This window comes from Hemitrygon akajei, chromosome 27 (genome assembly GCF_048418815.1).
Source record: "Hemitrygon akajei chromosome 27, sHemAka1.3, whole genome shotgun sequence".
Lineage (NCBI taxonomy): Eukaryota > Metazoa > Chordata > Chondrichthyes > Myliobatiformes > Dasyatidae > Hemitrygon > Hemitrygon akajei.
In genome coordinates, this window is record NC_133150.1 from 41,928,003 (window position 1) to 41,950,687 (window position 22,685).

Genomic DNA, 22,685 nt, shown 5'->3' on the forward strand with positions numbered 1-22,685 from the left:
GCAGGTTGGGACTTCTTTTACTGGACGGTAGGTGAATAAGGAAGATTTTACAGGGGTATATAAAACCGAGATTTGTAGGTTGGGTGAATGCAGTTGGGATTGAGGAACGAGAGGATGAAAGAGCAGAGATTTAATAGGCATTGACTTTGGGGGAGTCAGGAAGTGAGTCAGCAAACTGTCCGTACACTGCAGCTGACGTGTTTCATTTCAAAAGAGGAAGTACTCTCTTTGAGATATCTGAATAAGGAAGTGACCAACTCAGACACAGTACAGGGACCTGATCAGGTTGGCACTGCTGAAATATGGAGCTGCTGCAGGGTGAACTCACCCACCAGAAACAGCCCAGGATTGTGGAATCTATTGTTCTGCTGTTTCTCATCTCTGTTGGCTTCACATCAGGTAAATCATTATTTTATAAAATAATCTGATCAGTCAAATTATTAACAAGTAGCCTGAAGTGTTTTTGTCAAAGCAACTGATGAAAATCAGGAACTTCTGATACCGTTCCCTCGCTCGGTGGTTAAGCTGATGGTAAAACATTCAGTCTGCAGGATCCTGCAGTAACTTCAGAGTCTGTTGTGATGTTGTGTGTAGCCGATGTGTACACAGCAATTTCTCCTGAATAACAAAGAGATAACAGCCCTCTATCCTGCCTCTTGCCCTTGGTTGCAGGGATAATTCTCATCCTGATCAGGGAGTGTCCTCTAACAGTGCCAAGCTCCCTCAGTAGTACACTCCGTCAGCGCTCAGGCTTCTGGAGTGTGAGAGGAACCGGCAATGCTCTGACTCAGTGGCCAGAACATCAGCCACCGAGCTTGGCCTGGAATACACCACAGGCACTGGGTGGGGCACAGCCAGCTTGGAAAAGCCACAGCAGACTGCTAGCAGAAGTGGCGGATGCAGGTTCGATTTCAATATTCAAGAGAAATTTGGATAAGTACATAGATGGGACAGGCATGGAGGACTACGGTCTGGGTGAAGGTTGATGGGTCTGGGCAGATCATTAGCTCAGCTTAGACTGAAAGGCTGGTTTCCATACGGTAGTGTTCAATGACTCTATGTCTCTAAGACACTCCCTACACACTGCATAGGAAAATGTTGAATTATAGGACACTCAAATAAAAATGTGTGCAACCCAACCTTTGGAAACAGATGTTCTTTTGCAATCAGGAAGCACCACAAGCTCTTTTTAGTTTTATATTTGCAGGATTTGTGCCAATGTCTCCCTTCTGCTAAAAATCATCTGCTCGCCTACAATAAATTGCAACACAAGAGGCCCTGGTAGCTTGGGCACGTCTGCACTGTGGGCTTTACCCAGTCTCTGAAGATCAGGTCTCTGAAGTCCTTGATGGTAACTGGTGATTGTTCCTGGATTGATCTGATCACACATCTCCACACCACTCCTACAACCTATGGACCCACTTTCAAGGACATTTAATTGCATCTTCTCGATATTTATTATTTATTACTTCTTTCTTTTTGTATTTTGCACATTTTGTTAACTTTTGCACACAGGTTGAACACCCAAGAGGTCTTTCATTGATTCTGTTATGGTTATTATTCTATTATGGATTTATTGAATAAGCCCACTGAATGGACTTTGATAATAAATTTACTTTGCATTTTGAATACTTTCACTCCCTCGCTGCACCCTAGGCTATCAGCCATATGGGCAGGGGTTTCAGTGCATGTACAGTAATCACCAGGGACCACCAGCTCTCCATTCTGTATATTCAGAAGCTCTCCCAATGGAGATCAGCTGGCTCTGTGAGTAAGTGTGTCTGAGCCAAAGCTATCTCATGCCACCTCCTTGCATGCTTGATTTCCTTCTTAAGCATAAACCTGCATCTCCTTTACTGCCAGATCCCAGTTGATCTATGTATCAAACACGAGGAAATCCTGACGAAGGTTCTCGGCCCGATACGTTGACAGTGCTTCTCCTCATAGATGCTGCCTGGCCTGCCGTGTTCCACCAGCATTTTGTGTGTGTTGTTGATCTATGTATCCTTCTTTTTTCCTGCCCAAGTCTCTAATTATTAAGAATTCGTTATTACTGCCAACTTTGACAATACTCCAAAGGGAATGTGGATTATCTCATTTTTACAAAATTTCCACTTGTCAGTCGCCCCCTTGCCTGCAAAAAAACTACTTCAATCAAGTTTGACAAGTTTCTATCTAATATCATCAAAATTTATCATGCTCCAATTTGTCCAGCACATTTCCCAAGAATACATTGGGCTTTTTCCTCTCTGTAGCAGAGCCTTCTATATATTGCTTGCAGACACTTTCCTGAAAACAATTAATAAATACAATCCCATCAATTTCTTTACCAGTAAAGCAGATTCACTCTTTATTTAGAAAGTTAAATCATTTACTATGACAAACCTAATATTCATGCAACTTTCTGCAACCACCTTGAATAATTTATTCCTCTAATCTGGGTTTATTATTAGACGGCCTCTGGTGTAATCCAAATAAAGTATTCACCCAGTTCTTCCTCTGTTTCACCCAAAAAGTCACACTGGATGATCCCATAATAATTTCAGTGAGATCTTAGCATCACTGGCAAGGCCAGAATTTACTCTCTATCTCTGGTTGCCCTGATGAGGTGATGACACTTTCGCTGGATCATTTTCACTGGACAGCAAGGATCATTTTCCCAGAAATCACAACCTGTTCTCAACAAGAATCAGAATCAGGTTTAGTATCACCAACATATTTTGTGAAATTTGTTAACTCTGCACCAGCTGTACAAAACCTTACATGATAATATAGGAAAAAACTGTGAATTACAGTAGGTACTGTGTGTAGATATATACTGACTGTTTGTATCACAATCTGGTATGGGGGGGAGCAGCTGGCGAGCTACTGAACAGGATCAGAGTAAACTTCAGAGAGTTGTAAAAATATATAACAGTTACAAACTGTCTAATTACATAAGTAGTGCAAAAATAGAAAAAGAAGAAGTGATGTATTGTTCATGAGCTCAATGTCCATTCAGAAATCAGAGAGCAGATGGGCAGAAGTTGTTTCTGATACTAGATGGTGATGCAGCCAATCAGATTGCTTTTCATGGTACATCTATAGAAATGTCTGTGGATTGTAGGTAACATACCAAATCTCCTCAAACTGCGAGTGCAATATAGCTTCTGTCTTGCCCTTTTCTTAGCTGCATCGATATGTTCGAACCAGGTTAGGTCCTCATACATATGGACACCCAGGAACTTGAAGTTGCTCACTCTCTCCACTTCTGATCCTCTCTGAGGATTAACATGTATTCCCTCATCTTACCTTTTCAAAAGTCCACAATCAGCTCTTTGGTCTTACATGCACTGGGTGCACTGTGATACCACTCAACTAGCTGGTATATCCTACTCCTGTATGACCTCTCGTCACCATCTGAAATTCTGCCAACAATGGCTGTGTCGTCAGCAAAATTTTAGCTGGAATTTGAGCTATGCCTAGTCATGGTTGTCCGGGAGTAGAGAAGTGGGCTAAACACACATCGCTGAGGAGAGCCAGTGTTGACTGTCAGCAAGGAGATGTTACTTCCAATCTGCACAGATTGAGTCAACAGACCAACAGAAGAAACAGCACACCCACAAGTTGGAAATACCTAACTGAGCAATACCACTTTCACTGTAACTTCAGGAACATTCTCAGTGAAATAAGGATTCACATCAGGGATAGAGTATTAAAGTGGAATATGATCTCTGCAAAATCATGGAATTTTCTGAACAACTGAAATGATGAGATTATATTGCTAACTGCACTTTCTGCTGGTGACATTTGAGTGACCTTTCATTATTAATCTGTTCACAGGCTCGACTGCAATAACTGGACCTGAGAAGGTCAAAGGAGTAGTGGGACAATCAGTCACTGTGGAATGTCGGTATGAGCATGAATACAAGGACTACGTGAAGAAATGGTGTAGAGGTGATCCGAGCGTTAGTTGTGATGCTCTGGTTTCGACTGAGAAGCCGCAACATGGACGAGTATCAATGAATGATAACAAATCACAAGGGATAATTTCAGTAACCATGGACAACCTAAAGATGAGTGATAAAGGGCTGTACCAGTGTATGATACAAAGGGCAATAGTGATACCGAACGATAGGTTTACCATTTCACTCGAGGTTTCTGAAGGTATGTAAATATTTTTCTTCACTCTTCCAGCCTGGGAATTTCCTCCCTCACCTCTGGGTGAAGTAAAAATATTCTTTATATGCCCTCTAAGACTTTTATTCCTTACCTTAAACTTCAGTCCCTGGTTACATACACTGTGACTAGAAGTTTACCACAAACAATTCCATCTATTCCCCATATAGTTTGGTAGATATCAGTCAGTCCCTCTTCAGTCTTCAGCACCTCAAAAAGAACAACCCAGTCTCTCTAGTCTTTCCACATAATTTAATTGTTGCATACAAGGCAACATCCCGGTGAATCTCCCTTGCAGCCTCTCCACCCTGCTCCCTGTCCTTCCTACAAACTGGTCATTACAACTGCACTAAAAGAATGGTTGGGATTTCTGGCAATCTGAACAAAATACAAATGATAAGAAGTGGGAATCTTTTGCTGAACAGTTAACAGTTTACATTATCTCTGTCTCAATTATTAAAGAGATGAAATCTCGAACATTATTTTCACATCCCTGCGGGAAATTACCAGAGTATTTTATATCCACCCTTCACCTTTACCCTCCCTATCTCCTCCCATCCACACTGATCACTCTCCCCTTCCTCAGCGTTCTCCCTTCTCTCTCCATCCCCACAAACCCCATTCCCACTCTCCCATCTCAGATGCTCCAGTTTCCCAGCAGTGGGAGTTGGAAGCCTTGCCTTTTCCCTGTAGTCCCAGAAGTGGACAGATTGGGCTCAGGATCCCTGTGCTTTCATTCCGTCCCCTTGGTTCAACACTGAAATTTTAACCCAGTGGGATCTGCGCTTGTAACCAATAGCAAGAGCCCAGCTTCAGTGTGGGAGATGTCCCAGGAGGGGATGGAGGGTGGAAATGTAGCCTCAGCTACTGAGGGGATTTTCAGGTAACTGGGACACTCTCAGGAACATTCTTTGACCAGGCACACAAAAGCTCATCTGGAGAGCGCCAGAGAAATCACTACTTTCCTCATAACTGATGATAACAAAGAGGTTGATCATGGACTTTCACCAGAAATAAATTCCCCAAAATAAAAGGAACTTTGTCAGATCACTATTTAGAAAGATTCCAGAAATTACACTCGGTGCCAATTTTATTACGTATTGCCTTTACCTAATAAAGAGGCTACTGAGGTATGTTCATGATCAATAAAATGTGAGAACATTTTATTACTGAACCGTTGCTCAACCCTTGACCTGTGCAACCAGGTCACCATCGTAGCTTCTGGTACCGAGTGAATCCCTCACATTGCCCACTGGGAAGGGAAGTTATTAAATATGCACACATAATAACACATCTGCCTTTTTGAAAGAAAAACAAATACAATTCTACGTGCTCATAAACCTGCAAGGAAGAATAATTCATTCCAACAAAGATATCTACATTCTGTAGCCAGTCACTTTTCCCTTTTTTATTCAAATTCTCAACTGTTGAACATTTCAACATCAATTGTAATGAGCAGCTACAATCCGTTATCTACTCATCGAGTTACATTCAGTCTCTGGGATTGCTTAATGGTCCTTTTTGTTCTGCTATTCACTTCCACAGAAGTATTGCTTGTATTTGCTGCGTTAATACTTGTGTCTTTCTGAGAACTCTGATCAACAAGTTCATTTTTTACATATGCTGGCCCCTTTGGTGTACTGACAGGTGACATGTCACAGATAAGGGTTGCAGCTTGTGGCATTACATCCACATGATTCCTACTTGGAGATGTTTTGCTCCATATGGATGTGATAGGAATGTAGATCTACATTCTCTTTGCATGGACCATGTGCCAAAATCGTGATCTCGAATTCACATAATCTCCAGGCTTTGAGACTGGTAGTCTTTTCGCAGTCTTGTCATGATACTCTTTCTGTTTTTCTTTCCCTTTTACTTTAGGCAGTGTGACCTTGTGTACTCATTTAGGTGTCAACAGGATTTCATGCACTGGAAGGTTAGTGTGTGTGTGTTGACCCATCAGCACTCGGGCTGGTGAAAGGCCATTCTGCAGTGGCACACTGTAAATCACTAGACATATGTGGAAATCCTCTCATCCATCTTGCACTTTCTTCATGAGGCCCTTCACTACCTTGACTAAACTCTCTGCTAGATTGTAACTGATGTTATATGTCAAAACCCTCATTCATTGGCAAAGGACTGAAATTCACAGCTCCAACTGTGGTCCCATGTCTGACACCACATCACGAGGAACTCCCTGCCTTGCAAACACAGCTTTCAGGAAGGTGACGACTGCTTTGCTGGATATTGTTTGCAGTGTTGCAATAATTGGGTAATTGGAAAAGTAGTTTGTTACAACAATGTGATTCTTCCCATTACAATCAAACAAACCCTCTCCAACATTGAAGTACTAGCTGTCTGGTACAGGGTGTTGGTGGAAGCAGTTCTGCTTGCTAATTTCTTGTCTGTAGATAAGGCCTATTTCACATGAAGCAATGGTCTGGTTGATGTCTCAGTTCTTTCTTGACCAGTATATCACTTAACAAGCTCTACGTTTATAAATTCCCTCACCAAATGCCCGTTGTGCATCTTTTGGAGCATTCCCTTTGAAGAAGCAAAATTGCCCCATTTGAAGACAATGCCTTTCACTACTAACAGTTCAGCTCTGGATGCCCGAGAATCCTGAATACCCATTGGACAGTCATTCTTATCTGCTGTCAATGCTTTCCGTATCATATCTTTGAGTTCATTCATTGTTTCATCTGACCCTGCTGCTTTCCTAATCTGCACTGTTCTTTTCAGAGATATTGGAAGGGAGGTGACAATAATGTCAACAAAGACCTGTATATCTGTATTACCCTCTTCACCAATCTGCACTTTCTCATAAATTGCACAAGACAGCGCATTAGCAGCAAACTTTTATTTTCCCACAGTGTAGATCATCTTCACATCATATTTCTGCAGCCTTCTCAACACGTGCTGTATCCTCATGGGACAGTCGTTCAGTGGTTTGGACAGAAAGGAGACCAATGATTTATGGTCTGTACATCGCTGCTTTAATATTCTTGTCCTCTCAATATGAATGCTAACATAACATTTACCTTCTATACCATTGACTCAAACTATAAGTTAACCTTTAAGGAATTCTGAAAAAGGAATCCCAGGTCCCTTTGAACCTCTCATTTTTAAATTTTCACCTCATTTAGAAAATAGTCGATGCCTTTATCTCTCTAAAACCTTGTGCAGGCTCCCCACCTCCTTAAAATTACCTGTCTTTTTACCTATCTTTAAATCGTCTGTAAATCTGGCCACAAAGCGATCAATTCCATCATCCAAATCATTTTCATATAATGTGAAAAGGAGTGGACCCAAAACCAAACCCTATGGAACACCACTAGTCACCAGCAGCTTACCAGAAAAGTCCCCCTTTATTCCCACTCTTGCCCTCTGCCAGTCAGCTGATATTATATTTATTCTGGTACCTTTCCTCTCATACCATAGGCATTTAACTTGTTATCAACCTCATGTGTGGTTCCTTGTCAAAGGCCTTCTGAAAATCCAAGCAAACAACATCCACTGACTCTCCTTTGTGTATCCTGTTTTTATTTCCTCAAAGAACTGTACAGATATTTCAGGACAGATTTCCCCTTATCTCCAACCTCTATCCTCAAAAGTACAAAGAAATATAAAATTCTTTATTTATTCTAATTGTTAAGTGTTCTTTCTTTGTTGCATGTTGCATCAACACACACCACAGTAAATTCCAAACTCGTGCAAATGTAAATAGCAAATAAAATTTACCCTTGGTCCTTGATGCCCAATTCATGGGGTTTAGCCATTTGAAGGTGGCTTCAGCAGGAAGCCACTGCAGTGGATCACCAGCCTAGAGAGTATTACTCAAAACCCTGGTGTGGGTCTTGAACCAAGAATCTCCCCGCACATTGTCAGAGACTTCCCACTGGGGCACTGCTGATACATAATGGAAATAGTACTTGCTTTGAGACATTCAATGCTCAGATATTTGATCTACTTTAGCTCCAGAAAAGGAGGCAACCACCTTGGAAATTTCCACTGAAATCATGTGGACTACTTCACCTCAGAATTGGATGTCCACCAGGTAAGTAGAATCCACTGAGACTTCAGTTTTCTCACATCCGATCAGGTTAGTCACTTCATGGGACAATTCAGCTTTACCTCAGCATTACAGTATTCAGAGAACAACTCACAGTAAATGTCACAGGAAAATGCAACTTTACCAGTCATACAGTGAAACTCACACAAAGCGCTGGAGAAACTCAGCAGGTCAAGCAGCATCTATGGAAGTGAATAAACAGTCGATATGTAGGGCCAAGATCTTTCAAAAGGACTAGAGAGGAATGGGGAAGTTACCAGAATAAGAAGGTGGGGGAGGAGTATATGAAAGGACAGCACGCTGGAGCGTGATAGGTTAAGCCAGTTGACTGGTTGGGGGGGGTGGCAGGTGGGGTGAAGTAGGATAAGTAGAAATGAGAACGGACTGGAGAACAAGGAGACTGACAGGGGAGGAGAGCACATCATGAGGATCACAGGAAAAATGGAAGGAGGAGGAGATCCAGGCAGAAGAGATAGGCAGGCGACGAGAAGAGGTGGCAAAGACTGATCATTTCCCTGGTCCAGATGATTTGCATCCCAGGATACTAAAGGAGGTGGGTGCTGAATTAGCAGGGTGTTATGGTCGTGTCCCAGTTAGCTTAAGACTATTACAGCTCCAGAAACCCGGGTTCGATTCCCACCGCTGTCGGTAAGGCGTTAGTACATTCTCCCTGTGATCGCATGGGTATTCCATTTTCTTGCCACTTTCAAAATACATGTGTGTTAGGGTTGGTGAGTTGTGGGCACTGGAAACACGGTAACACCTGCAGGCCGGCCCCATCACATCCTTGGGTTGTGTTGGTTGCTGATGCAAACAACGTATTTCACTATATTTTAGTCTTCATGTAACAAATAAAGCTAATCTTTATAAAGATATTTAATATTTGTATTGGCATGGAGAGAGAAATGATCACCAGATAGGAAGAAGTGAATAGGGACAATGGGGTCATCTTCAAATTACAGTGCAGTGCCACTGGGCTGCGAGATTGAACAGCATCCCAGGGTGGGCATTTAGGGTGTGCACAGCATAAGTGTGTTTAATTTCTCCCTCTCCCAGTGTGGAGTGCCCACCTGCTTCAAAACATCCACCATTGTTCCTGTACCTAAAAAGACCAGGTAACATGTCTGAATGACGAGTGTCCTGTCACACTCACCTCAATAATAAACAAATGCTTTCAGCAGCTGGTCCAGGACCACAGCTGCAGCACGCTACCACCCATACTGGACTCCCTGCAATTCACCTACCGACACAACCGATCGATGGATGATGCAAAAGCCACAGCTCTGCACACCATCTTACACATCTGGAGAAGAAAGATGTTAATGTGAGAATGCTGCTCTTGGACTACAGTTCAGCATTCAACACCATAATTCCCTCCAGACTGGACACCTCGGCCTTCACCCTGCCCTGTGCAGCTGGATCCTGGACTTCCTGTCACCTCTGCCCCTCTGACCCTCAACACAGGAGCCCTTCAGGGCTCTATCCTAAGCTCCTCCTTTACTCTCTGTATACTCATAACTGAGTCACCACCCACAGCTCCAATCTGCCAATTAAATTTGCTGATGATACTACATTGATTGGCCTTACCTCAAATAATAATGAGGCAGCCTACAGAGAAGAAGTCATCACTCTGACACAGTGGTGTCAAGAGAACAACCTCTCCCTCAACGTCGCAAAAACAAAGCAGCTGGTCGTGGACTACAGGAGGAATGGAACAGGCTAAACCCTATTGACATCAATGGATTTGGGGTTGAGGGGGTGAACAGCTTTAAGTTCCTCGGTATACACATCCCTGTGGATCTCGCTTGGTCTGTACATACTGGCTGTGTGGTGAAAAAAGCACAACAGCACCTCATTCACCTCAGACAATTAAAGAAGTTTAGCATGAGTCCCCAAATCCTAAAGCGTTTCTACAGGGGCACAGTTGAGAGCATCCTGACTGGCTGCACCACTTGCCTGGTATGGGAACTGTACCTCCCTTAACTGCAGGACTCTGCATAGTATGGTGAGGACAGCCCAGCGCATCTGTATCTCTAAACTTCCCACTATTCAGGACCTTTACAAAGACAGGTGCGTAAAAAGGGCCCAAAGGATCATCGAGTACGCCAACCACAAACTGTTCCAGCTCCTACCATCGAGGAAATGGTACTGCAGCATTAAAGTCAGGACCAACAGGCTCTGACACAGTTTCTTCTACAAGGCCATCAGCCTGACTAATTCAGGCTGATACAATTGTATTTCTATGCTATATTGACTGTCCTGTTCTAATGCTAAATATTACAAATTACTATAAATTTCACATTGCACATTTAGACAGAGATGTAACGTAAAGATTTTTACTCCTCATGTATATGAAGGATGTAAGAAATAAATTCAATTCAATTCCAATATACGGTACAGTAGCTACCCCTACAGGCAATGTTGTGGTCACCTCCCTACAGAAAAGGTGTCAATAAAGTGGAAAGAGTACAGAAGAAAAATCAAGGATGTTTCCAGGACTCGAGAACACCAGTTATATGGAAAGATTGAATAGGTTAGGACTTTACTTCTTGGAAAGTAGAAGATTGAGACGAGAACTAATAGAAATATACAAAATTATCTGGGGTATAGATAGGATAAATGCAAGCAGGTATTTTCCATTGAAGTTGGCTGCAACTGCAACTAGAGGTTATGGGTTAAAGGTGAAAGGTGAAATGTTTAAGGGGAACATGAGAGGAAACATCTTCACTCAGAGTGTTGTGAGAGTGTGGAATGAGCTACCAGTGCAAGTAATGTGCGTGAGTTCAATTTCAATGCTTAAGAGAAGTTTAGATAGCTACGTGGATGGGAGGGGTATGGAGGGCTAAGACCCAGATGCAGGCTAATGGGACTAGTCAGTTTAAATGGTTTGGCATGGACTGGATGGGCCAAATGACCTGTTTCTGTCTGTGCTTTTCTACCACACTATGACTCAATGGAAAGATAGGCAGGAAAGCAAGTTGTGAGATGGGTAATAATTCATAGAGATTCTGAAAGATTAAACGAGTGGACAAAGCTGTGAAGTTGTTTACTTTGGAAGGATGAGCAAAAGAACATTAAAATTATTTGAGTAGAGAAGAAACTGCAGAAAGTTGCGGTGTTATAAGGTTTGGAAATCCTTGTGCACAGAAAGCCAGCACATAGTGAATCAGGTAGGGAAGACTAATGGACTGTAAACACAAAATGCACTGCAGATGCTGTGGTCAAATCAACACGTATAAACAAGCTGGAGGAACTCAGCAGGTTGGGCAGTATCCGTTGATGTAGCACATACGCTTGCGGGAGAAGTACCAGGAGGGAGATCAGTGGGGAGGGACATGTGGACCAAGGCTAATGGACTGTTGGCCCTTACTTCACCAGGGTTGGAGTATCATGGCAGGGAAGTCTGCTGGTTGCTAGTGAGACCTCATTTAGAGTATCGTAAATAATTTTGGTCTTCCTATTTCAGAAAAGATTTCATGAAGGCAGTTCAGAGAAGGACCTCTAGGATGTTCCTGGAGGGATTGTCCAACAAAGTTAAAAGTTCAGCATTTGCAACACTAGACCTTGATGCATACTCTAATGAGTGTGCCAGTCTAGTTTCAGAAGGATGCAAGGTGATCTTATTAAAATATGGAAGATTTTGTGTGGGGGTGATCAACATAAATAGTGAGAGAGGAGCACAAAAGACTGCAGATGCTGGAATCTGGATGAAAAAATATCAAACCCCTGGAGGAACTCAATATGTCAAGTAGCCAAACCCCTGCATCAGGGGTGAGGAGGGTAAAGAGCAGACCATCAGTGTAAATAGGTGAGAAGGAGAAAAGTGGGAGGGGCTGGTAGGTGATGTGGGGTTAATGGGCAGGTAAGGGTGGGGGAGAGGAGAGTTCAGACACAAGAGGCTGCTGGGTGATCAGAAAGAAGAGATAAGGACCAAAAAAAAAAGTCAGGTGGAGTCACGTGGGGGGAGGTGAAGATGAATTCAGTGGCTGGAGGGTGATAAGTGGAACTTGATGAAAGTATGATAGCCAGAGAGAACAAGAAAGGGAGGAAAGGAATAGAAAGGGTACGGCCAAAGGAAAAGAAACCCAGGTGGAAAAGTGTGTGATTGAGTGATGGGCAGAGGGAAAAGGGAAAGGTGATCAAAGGGAGAGAGAATGAGGATTGGTGGGATTGGGAAGGAACATGAAGGTGTTGATCAGTCCGTTGTCTTGGGAGAAGTAACTGGTTTTGAGTCCAGTGATCCTGGTGTGGATATTGTATCATCTCTTCCCTAATGGGAGTGAGACAAAGAGATGTGCAGGATGGCTGTGATTTTTCATAATATTCCTGGCCTTTTACCGGTACCTTTCAGTTTATACTGTACGTACCTGAAAAGCGTTAGGAAAGGTGAGAAATATCATGAAGGATCGCACCCACCCTGCTGACGGACTGTTTCATTCCCATCAGGAATCTCTTTTTCACAACATTCTCCAGGGACCTGCCATTTACTGTGTAAGTCCTGCCTTGGCTTACCTTCCCAAATTGTAACACTTCACAATAATCCTAACTAAATTCTATCTGCTACCCTTTGCCCCACTCTCCAAATCGATAAAGATCTTGTTATAATCAAAGAAAACTTCTTTGTTGTCCACTAAACACCAATTTTAGAGTCATCTGCCCAGAAACCATATCAGTCCTGCCAACTGCTCGCTCATCCAAATGGTTAATGTGGATGACAAACAAGTGGGTACAGAGCACCAGTTCCTGTGGTACAGGGCTCAGTCCTGAAAAACAACCCTCCAATTCATCCCTCTGACTCCATCAACTAGAACAATTCTATATCCTCCACTTCAGCTGACTGCAAATTCTACACCCTCACCAATCTCTGATTGAAGAAGTTCACCCTCATATACCCCTTAAGCATTTCACTGTCCACACATAACCCATGACGTCAAGTTCTAATCTCACCCAACTTCTGTGGAAAATAGCTTGTTACCATTTACCCTGTCTAAACCCCTCAGAATTTTATATACCTCTTTCAGGCCTCGCTTCATTTCTCAATGCAGCAGTGAATAAACTCTAACATTTTCAACTGTTCCCTACACTGTTTCACTCATTGATTACTCTGTGAGCAATAATTATATTTTCTTGGTCCATCAGGAACACTGAGCGGAAAATTCACTACGTTTGGGCTCTGACCCGTTGGATACTCTTTGGAGTTCTGGTTCTTTCCACCGTTTCTACAAGTTGCATGACAGCTTTTCAAAGGTAATTTGTTTCCAATCTCTTCACTTCCGTGTTCACATTAAACGCAATCAAAGGCAGAAGCTGAAGAGTTGCTGTGAATTCCCTGAGATAACGGCTTCACACAGAAGAGATTATAACCTGCACATTGTCTCAAAGTTGAGTTATTGTCATTTGCATAGATACGTGCGTGCACAAGTTCAATGAAGAACTGACATGCGGCAGCAACACAGACACAGAGTATCAGGTGCACAACATTGACAGTAAAAACATGAATTACATAAAATTATAAAAGAACAAACACAATTAGACAAAACAATTGATTGTATTGCAAAGACATCAAAGTGATTATATAGTTGCAATACGGCAATGCCTCAAAAAGGCCGCATCAATCATTAAGGGCCCCCATCACCCAATGCATGACCTCTTCTACAGGATCCTGAAGGCACACACTCACCAATACAGGAACAATCCTTCCCCTCTGCCATCTGATTTCTGAATCAAAATTGAACCCGGGAACACACTTTACTACTTTTTTTTGCACTAGTGTCACTATTTTACATATATTTACTTACTGTAATCCAGTGTTTTATTATTATGTATTGCAATGTACTGCTGCCACAAAAACATCAAATTTTATGATAAATGCCAGTGTTGTTAAACTGGATTCTGATTCTGATTACAGGGTGCCACGTTATTGTAGTAGTTAGCGTGATGCTGTACAGCTCGGGGTGGCAGAGTTCAGAATTCAATTCCAGTATCCTCATTAAGGAAATTTGTAGGTTCTTCACGTGTGTATGTGGGTTTCCTTAGCTGCTGTGATTTCCTCCCACAGTCCAAAGACACACCAGTTCACAGGTTAATTAGTCATTGTAAGTTGCCCTGTGATAAGCCTGGGGTTAAAGAGGTGGGTTGCTGGGCGGCATGACTCATTGGGCCAGAGGAGCCTGTTCCATTGTATCTTTAAATAAATAAATACTGAGATAAGGATTAGGGTTCAAACTTCAGGCTTCTGTACCTCCTGTCTGATGGTAGCAGTGTCAAATGCACAGTCAAATGATGGATCTTGCATGATGGTTGATGCCTTCACAAGGCTCCGCCTCCTGTAGATAAGCCCAGTGGTGGGGAAGGATGTTCCCATGATGTAATAGACAGAATCCAGTACCCTCTTCAGCTACTTATTTTTCTGTACATCTGAATTACCAGACCACGATGTAACATGTCAAGATACTTTCAAAAGTACATATTTAGAAGCTTGTTAGAGAACTCCTTGGAATGCTGAATCTCTTTGACCTTCTGACAAAATAAAGATATTGGCATGCAACTCTTGTGATTGTGTCTACTAACCATTATCCTTGGAGTGAAACATCAGTGGGGACACACAAATGGATATATAACTGAACAAAATGTATATAGACACATATTAGAAGAATGATATTGAAATTAAGGCTAATAACTATAATTGAATTCAGATTCACATATACGTTGTAACCTACAGTGAAATGCATCATTTCCATTAAAAACCAGCAACACACAAGGATGCTCACAAGTGTCAGCACACATTCTGGTGACTAAACAGCATTACATATTTCTCTGCAGAACAACATAAGCAACAACTGGAATAACAACAAAAAAACAAGACAACAACAGCAAAACTAATCCCTTTCCCATCCCTTCCATACACTAACTCACCACCCCACCCCACACACATAGACAATCAGGCCAGGCCACCTCAGGGCCAGTCCTTGAGCCAGATTCTCAAACTCAATCCTTCTGATGAATTGGCACTGCACACTCATGTTTAGCTTTTCAGGGCTAGAGAGGGTAGTCACCGTTTGGAGATGTACAAATCTCATCACATGCATACCCTGACTCCACACCTCCGTTTATCTCCAATCTAATTTTACTGTACCATTCTGACATGGTACTAGACAGCTCCCACTCCCCAAATAGCTTTGTGCCACTTCATTCATAAATCCTGCAGCAAACAGCTCACAGTCTTCTCCCTTTGGGCCCCACCAGCCTGTACATCATCCAACGTCCACACTCCACACACCACAGCCCCAAGGCAGCCCCACAGTGAAACAGACTCGCACACCAGCCTACCAACACAGCATCCACATCCACCACCACATAAATCCATCCATTGATGACAGTCAACCTGGAGACCAGCAACAGTGTTTCTTGATGAGAAATATCATCAACCACATTGCAAAATCTCACCTCTTAATCAGTGACTTTCTGCCTTTCTAGACAAGCAGATGAGAAAGTCCATGAAAAGCAGAACCTACGACAAATACAAATCAGCACGGTTTCCAGACCTGAGCTTCACTGAAGGCACCTAAAGTATTTTGACCTGAACTCACAAGTTGCTCTCAGTGATGTGAAATGTTTTGCTTTTTACCAAATGAAAGCCTATAGAAAGTTCTACGCACACAACAATGGTCAAAATAATCCAGATTCAATAAAGGTGACCGAACATTGTAAACGTTATCGTCCAATCCTTTGTAATAATGCAACAGCAACTTGCATTTCCGTGGCACCTGGAATATGGTAGACAAGTTCCGAGGTGCTTCATAGCAGTGTCGTCAGAATTTGCCACTGAATCACATGATCTGTTACAAGTACACATGACTCAGCGCTCAGTCAACGAGCTGGGATTAAATGAGCATCGTCAACAGGGACTGAGAGACATTGGGTTTGAATCCAGAACTCAGAGCCTGGACTGATGAAGATATGCCACCGGAGAAAGAACAATAAAGATCAGAGATGGTCTAGTCATCTAACTCTAGGAAATATATCAATACAGGAGAAACTGTAGATTTGAACTCTCTGGTTTATGATATGTTCTAGTTCTGGTCGTGGTTTTTTGTTACTGCTTTTGGGACATTTTTGAATCAGGGTGGGCTGCACATAATGGAACACTGAGCTAAATTGTACTGAAATATGCCTCGTGAATTTCTGTTTTTATATTCCGTGCTTTTTCTCGTCTTATTTGTTGGTGTTTGCATGACTTTTAGGCGCATGAGGGAGGGGGCTTTGATTTTTTTTCAAAGGGTTGGTTCTGTAGATTTGTTCCGTGATAGTCTGTGGGGAAGACGAATTTCAGGGTTGTGTACGGCATACATACGTTGATAATAAATGTACTTTGGACCTTTAATAAGATTACAAGAGAGCAGAGACAATTGACAAGGATGTTGCTGGGACTTAACAACCAGAGTTATCAGGAAGTGTTGAACAGGTTAGGACATTATTCCCTGAACCATTTGAGACTAAGTGGAGATTTGATTGAGGTATACAAAATGATGTGTAAATACAAGCAGGCTCTTTCCACTGAGGTTGGGTGAGACAAGATCAAGAAGTCAGGATTAAGGGTGTAAGGTGAAATGTTTAAGGGAAAGATGGGGGGAAGTCCTTCACACAGAGGCTGGTTAGAGAGTGGAACAAGCTGCCAGCGGAAGTGAATGATGTTGGTTTGTTTTCAGCTTTTCTGAGATATTTGGATAGGTAAATGTTGAGAGGGGATCTAGGCAGTATAATAGTTCAGAATGAGTTAGATGGGCCGACTGGCCTGCTTTTGTGCTGTAGTGCACTATGACTATGTTCAAGTAAACAGAGTCAACACCTTAGGGAGTCTGTTGCTGTTGCCAACAGCACAATATTGTAGGGAACTCCATGTACATGAATGGAAATTGATCGATCACACATGATGCTGATGCAGGGTTCCCATTTAACAGGCCTGTTGTGGCTGGGAATTACCAGGACAGTGACAATTCCTGACACGGAGTGACCAGTGATGTCAACAGCAATTAATTCCATTAACGGAAGAAGTACCAGTGAGCCTAAAGCATCAACAAAAGGCAAGACTCACCTGCCTTCACCTCATTGCCCACTCACAGGCAGACATCCCAAAAATGACTGACCATGAGATCTGAACACAGCACTCTACAATGTCCCCCACCCTCTACAAATCTCTATAATTTAAATATGACTCAATTTTTTTTTGAATCAGAGCCTCAATGCCCCTTGTCCACCTAATCCTGCCAGTGTTGCCCTTCACTCTAACTGGAATACACTGGCCCTGAATTGGTGTTGGTCATTGGAATTGGAATTGGCATTGGTGTTGGTCAAGTTTTGCCCCCTCTCCAGTGGGGCCATCTACGTATTTCTTGAGAAAACGTTCCTGGACTATGCACACAAAATGCTGGGGGAGCTCAGCGGTTCAGGCAGCATCAATGAAAATGAAGAAATAGTGAACGTTTCAGGCCAAGACCTGATGAAGAGTTTCAGACTGAAACATTGACTGCTTATTAATTTCCTTGATGCTGCCTGACCTGCACGGTTCTTCCATCATTTGGTGTGTATTCCAGTAAAAGCATCTCTTGTGCTACTGATTTCCTAGAAAATTCTGTCCCATGCTAGTCCTTAGCAGCGTGGCAGTCCCAGTCAATATCAGGAAAGTTAAAATTGTTTGTGCTCTTACAGCTATCTGTGATCGCCAACATATTTGCTCCGGTAATTCCTGCTGACTATTGAGGCTGTGATAACATCCCTTCAAAGTGATCACTTCCTTCATATTTCTGAATTCCATCCACACTGCCTCACTGGATGATCCATCAGGAATGTCCTCTCCAAGTACCAGTGTGATGTCCTTCCAAATTAGAAACACAACTAGGGTCTTAGCCCAAAAAGTTGATCTCTTTTTTCCATAGATGCTGCCTCGTCTGCTGAGTTCCTCCAGCATTTTGTGTGTGTTCAGTGAATGTCACAGGTAACTTCTTTGTACAGAGAATGGTGAGTGCATGGAGTGCCTGCCAGGGATGCTTGTAGAGACAGATACATTAGGGGCTTTTAAGAAACTCTTAATATGGATGCTAGGAAAATGGAGGGCTAGATAGGGGGAAGGGTTAGATTAATCTTCGTAGGTTAAAAGGTCTTCCCAATAGATGACGCACTCTATATGCATTGACCTTTGTTGAGGTGCAGCGTATTATTCCACATTTTGAATAAGTTATTCACTCGTTTTCCCACACTAGCCACGCTGGAAGAGGCTGGCTCAAATGTGAAAAAATACAGCGAGTCACTGGATGCGCTGCACAGAGAATTCTGCCGTCGCTTTTCTGATTTTGAAAAAATTGACAAGTCACTTCAGTTGGTGGCCTGTCCCCTGTCACAAGATCCTGAAACAGCACCAGAGGAGCTACAGCTGGAACTGATCGACCTTCAGTCTGACCCCGTCTTAAAAGAGAAGTTCAACTCTCTTAAACTGAATGACTTTTATGCTTCACTTGGTAAAGAGGTGTTTCCAAACCTCCAGAGGAGGGCACAGACGATGCTGGCGTTGTTCGGCTCGACCTATTTGTGAGAACAGGCATTCAGCGTCATGAACATCAACAAAGCCAGCCACAGATCCAAGTTAACTGACCAACACCTCAGATCCATCCTGAGAATCGCCACAACAAAATTAAATCCAGACTTTGATGCGCTGGCTAAAAAGGGAGACCAACAACACTGTTCCCACTGAAATTAAAAATAAGTTTCTTCGTTGTGTTATGTAAAAAATGCATTTGAAAATATTTTTTTCAATAAGTCTTACATGTTACATGTCATTTCTGTTAAGTGCTGGACATGAGTAGTGCGCAGGTGCACGTACATTCTCAAAATAAAAAATGCGCTCCAGATCAAATAACGTGCTCCGCATACTGGCGCGCTGTCACTGTTCTGTCCTTGTGCTGGTCGTTGTTGAGTTTTGGCACAGGGGACAATTGAATAAGAAGGAGCAGGACAAGTAGACCTGCATCTCCTACCGTTTTTGAAATAAAGACAGTCAGGAGGAGAGTGATGATGATAATATCTTGAAGGATAACAGAATTTTCAGTGCTTTAAAATAATAACTGTTACTATTTAAAAAAGCTGTATTTTATTCATTTAATTTTCAGTGTTTTAAAAGTCATTTCAATAAATAGCTAAATACCATGGGACTTCAAAAACAGATATTTTGTTGTAATGCATTTGTTCATTTTCAATTGAAATTAAAGCACATGTTTTCTACATATCCCATGATATTTTATTTTCTCTTATGAGGTATATTACCAAAACACTCCGTCCATCTGCTCCTGGTCCGGCCCCCCTGTCAAATTTTAGAACCCTTTGTGGCCCACAAGTCAAAAAGTTTGCCCACCCCTGTCATAGAACATTACAGCACAGAAACAGGCCTTTTGGCCCTTCTTGGCTGTGCCGAACCATTTTTCTGCCTAGTCCCACTGACCATATACCACCATACACCTCTCATCCATGTACCTGTATAAGTTTTTCTTAAATGTTAAAAGTGAGCCTGCATTTACCACTTCATCTGGCAGCTCATTCCACACTCCCACCACTCTCTGTGTGAAGAAGCCCCCTAATTTTCCATTAAACTTTTCCTCCTTCACCCTTAACCCATGCCCTTTTTTTCTACCCCCTAACCTCAGTAGAAAAAGCCTGCTTGCATTCACTCTATCTATACCCATCATTATTTTATATACCTCTATTAAATCTCCCCTCATTCTTCTATGCTCCAGGGAATAAAGTCCTAACCTATTCAACCTTTCTCTGTAACCCAGTTTCTCAACTCCCGGCAAATTCTTGTAAACCTTCCCTGCACTCTTTCAACCTTAGTAATATCCTTCCAGTAATTCGGAGACCAGAACTGCACACAATGATATCAAAAGTATCATCGCCTCTTTGTTCACAATCAACACTGGTACACCACAAGAATACGTGCTTAACCCACTGCTATCAGATATCTGAGGGTACAATCAATCCATGATCACAACCTCACTATTTTCGTCCACTCTATTTGCACTAGTTAGCAGGTCAGACAGCATCTATGTAAATGAGCAATTAGTCAATGTTTCAGGTCGAGACACTGCATCAAGACTGGAAAGCAAGGGGGAAATGATAGAATAAAAAGGTGTGTGGAGAGGGAGGATCTCTAGAAGCGATCGGGGAAGCGAGCTGGGTGGGGAAGGTAAAGGGCTGGAGAGGAAGGAATCTGATTGGAGAGGAGATTGGACCATAGGAGAAAGAGAAGGAGGAAGGGCCCCTAAGGGGGGTGATCAGCAGGTGACAAGAGATAAAAGGTCAGAGTGGGGAATAGAAGAAGAGGGAAGGGTAAGGGATTTCTTCACTTGAAGGAGAAATCGATATTCATGCCATCAAGTTGGAGGCTACCCAAACAGAATATCGTGTGTTGCTCCTTCTCCCTGAATGTGGACTCATCACGCGGAACAGGAATTAGAATCGGAATTTAAGACTCAGCCACCAGGAGCAGCAGTTCCTGCTTTGGCAGATGGAGCAGAGCTGCTCGACAAATCATGCCCTAGTTTACAACAGGTCTACCCAATGTAGAGGGGAGCCACAACGGGAGCACCAGGTACAATGGACATCACAACAGATTGACAGGTGAAACGTTGCCTCACCTGGAAGGTCACCTTGGTGCCCTGAATGGAGCCAAATGGGCAGGTGTAGCCTTTGACCACTTGCAAGGGTAAGAGTTGGGAGGGAGAGTGGACAAGGGAATCATGGAAGGAGTGATTCCTGGAGAATGCAGAAAGTGTCAGGTAGGTAACAATGGGTTTAGTTGTAGGATCCCTTCGGAGATGACAGAGTTGGAGAGAATAATGTGTTCCATGGGCTATGGACAAGAGGAACTCTAATACTGTTAAAGGCAGCAGGAAGATGGGATGGGCGTGGATGTCTGGGAAACAGAGAAGATGCCGGTGAGGGCAGTGTCAATGGTGGAGGAAGGGAACCAGCTTTCTTTGAAGAAGGGGGACATCTCTGATGTCCTGGAAAGGAAAGCAGCATCCTGGGAACAGATGCAGTGGAGACGAAGGAACTGAGAAAAGGGAATTGTACTTTTCCAGGAGACAGAGTGGGAACTAGTAGACTCATATCTCCAGCTTATGTGTTTCACTTTGATTATTTCCTGCAGTTACAAAACATAGCAGTAGTGACAAGGAAGTCTTAAAATGAACCCAAGACGACTACCCACCCGCTGAAGTGGAGTCCTGTACTGCTGAAGGGTTTCGGCTCAAAACGTCGACTGTACATGTTTCCGTAGATGTTGCCTGGCCTATTGAATTCCTCCAGCGTTTTGTCTGTGTTGCCTGGATTTCCAGCTTCTGAAGATTCTCTCTTGCTTGTGAAAGGGAGTTCACTTCAGCTTATTGGCTGAATAGAAGAAGTTTTCAGAGCATTGTGGGCCCTGATTGGCTGAGACAAATAAAACTTGATTGGAGTTTCATTAACCATTAGCATGCCACATCCCTGCAATATAGTCAACTGAAAACAAATTAAGAAAGATACCAGATAATGCCATAGCAGTGGTCAGGGATGGCATTGGAATACTCAAACACATCAAGGGTACAATATTATTAAATTAACATGCCACACCCCGATTTTACAAAGTCCATTTGGTTTATTAAATTCTGTGATAAAAAAAAAGCCAGTGAGCTAGATTGCATGGAGGCTGAAGGAATTTTTCCATGGTTGAGTGGAGCCCATGGGCATTACCAGTGGTCCCAGTAGCCAAGAAGGATAAGTCTCTCAGGATCTGTGGTGATTTTAAGGTCACCATCAACCCAGTATTGAAAGTAGACCAATACCTTTTGCCCAGGATGGAGGATATCTTTGCAAACCTTTCCGGGGGAAACACTTTGGCAGTGTGGACTTAGCTGTGGTACCCTACAGGAGGAGATGGTAGAAGAGTCCAAAGTGTTCCTCACCATAAACACTCCCAAAGGTCTTTATTGTGATCACGGACTTGTTTTTAAAGTAGCATCTCCACCTGCACTCTGCAAGAAAGTTATGGACCTGTTGCTGCAAGGTCTAAAGGCACACAGTGTTACCTGGGTGACATTATCGTTACCAAGGATAACACGGAACATCTTTAAAATTCCAAAAAAGTGTTAAACAGCTTAGAAGACTATGGGCTTAAAGCACTATATGGCAAGTGTGATTTATTTAATCAAACATTACTTACTGTGGTCACAGTATTTATGCACAATGATCACACAAGGGTACAAAGAAAATTCGAGCAGTGCTGGATGCCCAAGGCCAAAGGACCTGTCAGAGCTGTGATCCTTTTCAGGAATTCTCAATTACTATGACATGCTCCTGCCAAACCTGACTGCACTGCTCCTTTGAAGTCATTACTACAGATTGGGAAGAAATGGCAACGGACAAAGCA

At 42.7% G+C, this 22,685-nt stretch overlaps 1 protein-coding gene across 1 annotated transcript in view; it reads left to right on the forward strand.

Moving 5' to 3' along the window:
- Positions 1-276: 276 nt before the first annotated feature.
- LOC140717065 (polymeric immunoglobulin receptor-like) overlaps positions 277-22,685 on the forward strand; it is a 53,383-nt gene continuing 30,974 nt past the window's right edge. Inside the window, exons 1-3 of the mRNA XM_073030247.1 lie at positions 277-399; positions 3,823-4,146; positions 8,134-8,216. Of these exons, the coding sequence (XP_072886348.1) occupies positions 303-399; positions 3,823-4,146; positions 8,134-8,216 (504 nt within the window). The 5' untranslated portion in view covers positions 277-302. The remainder of the gene's footprint in view (positions 400-3,822; positions 4,147-8,133; positions 8,217-22,685) is intronic.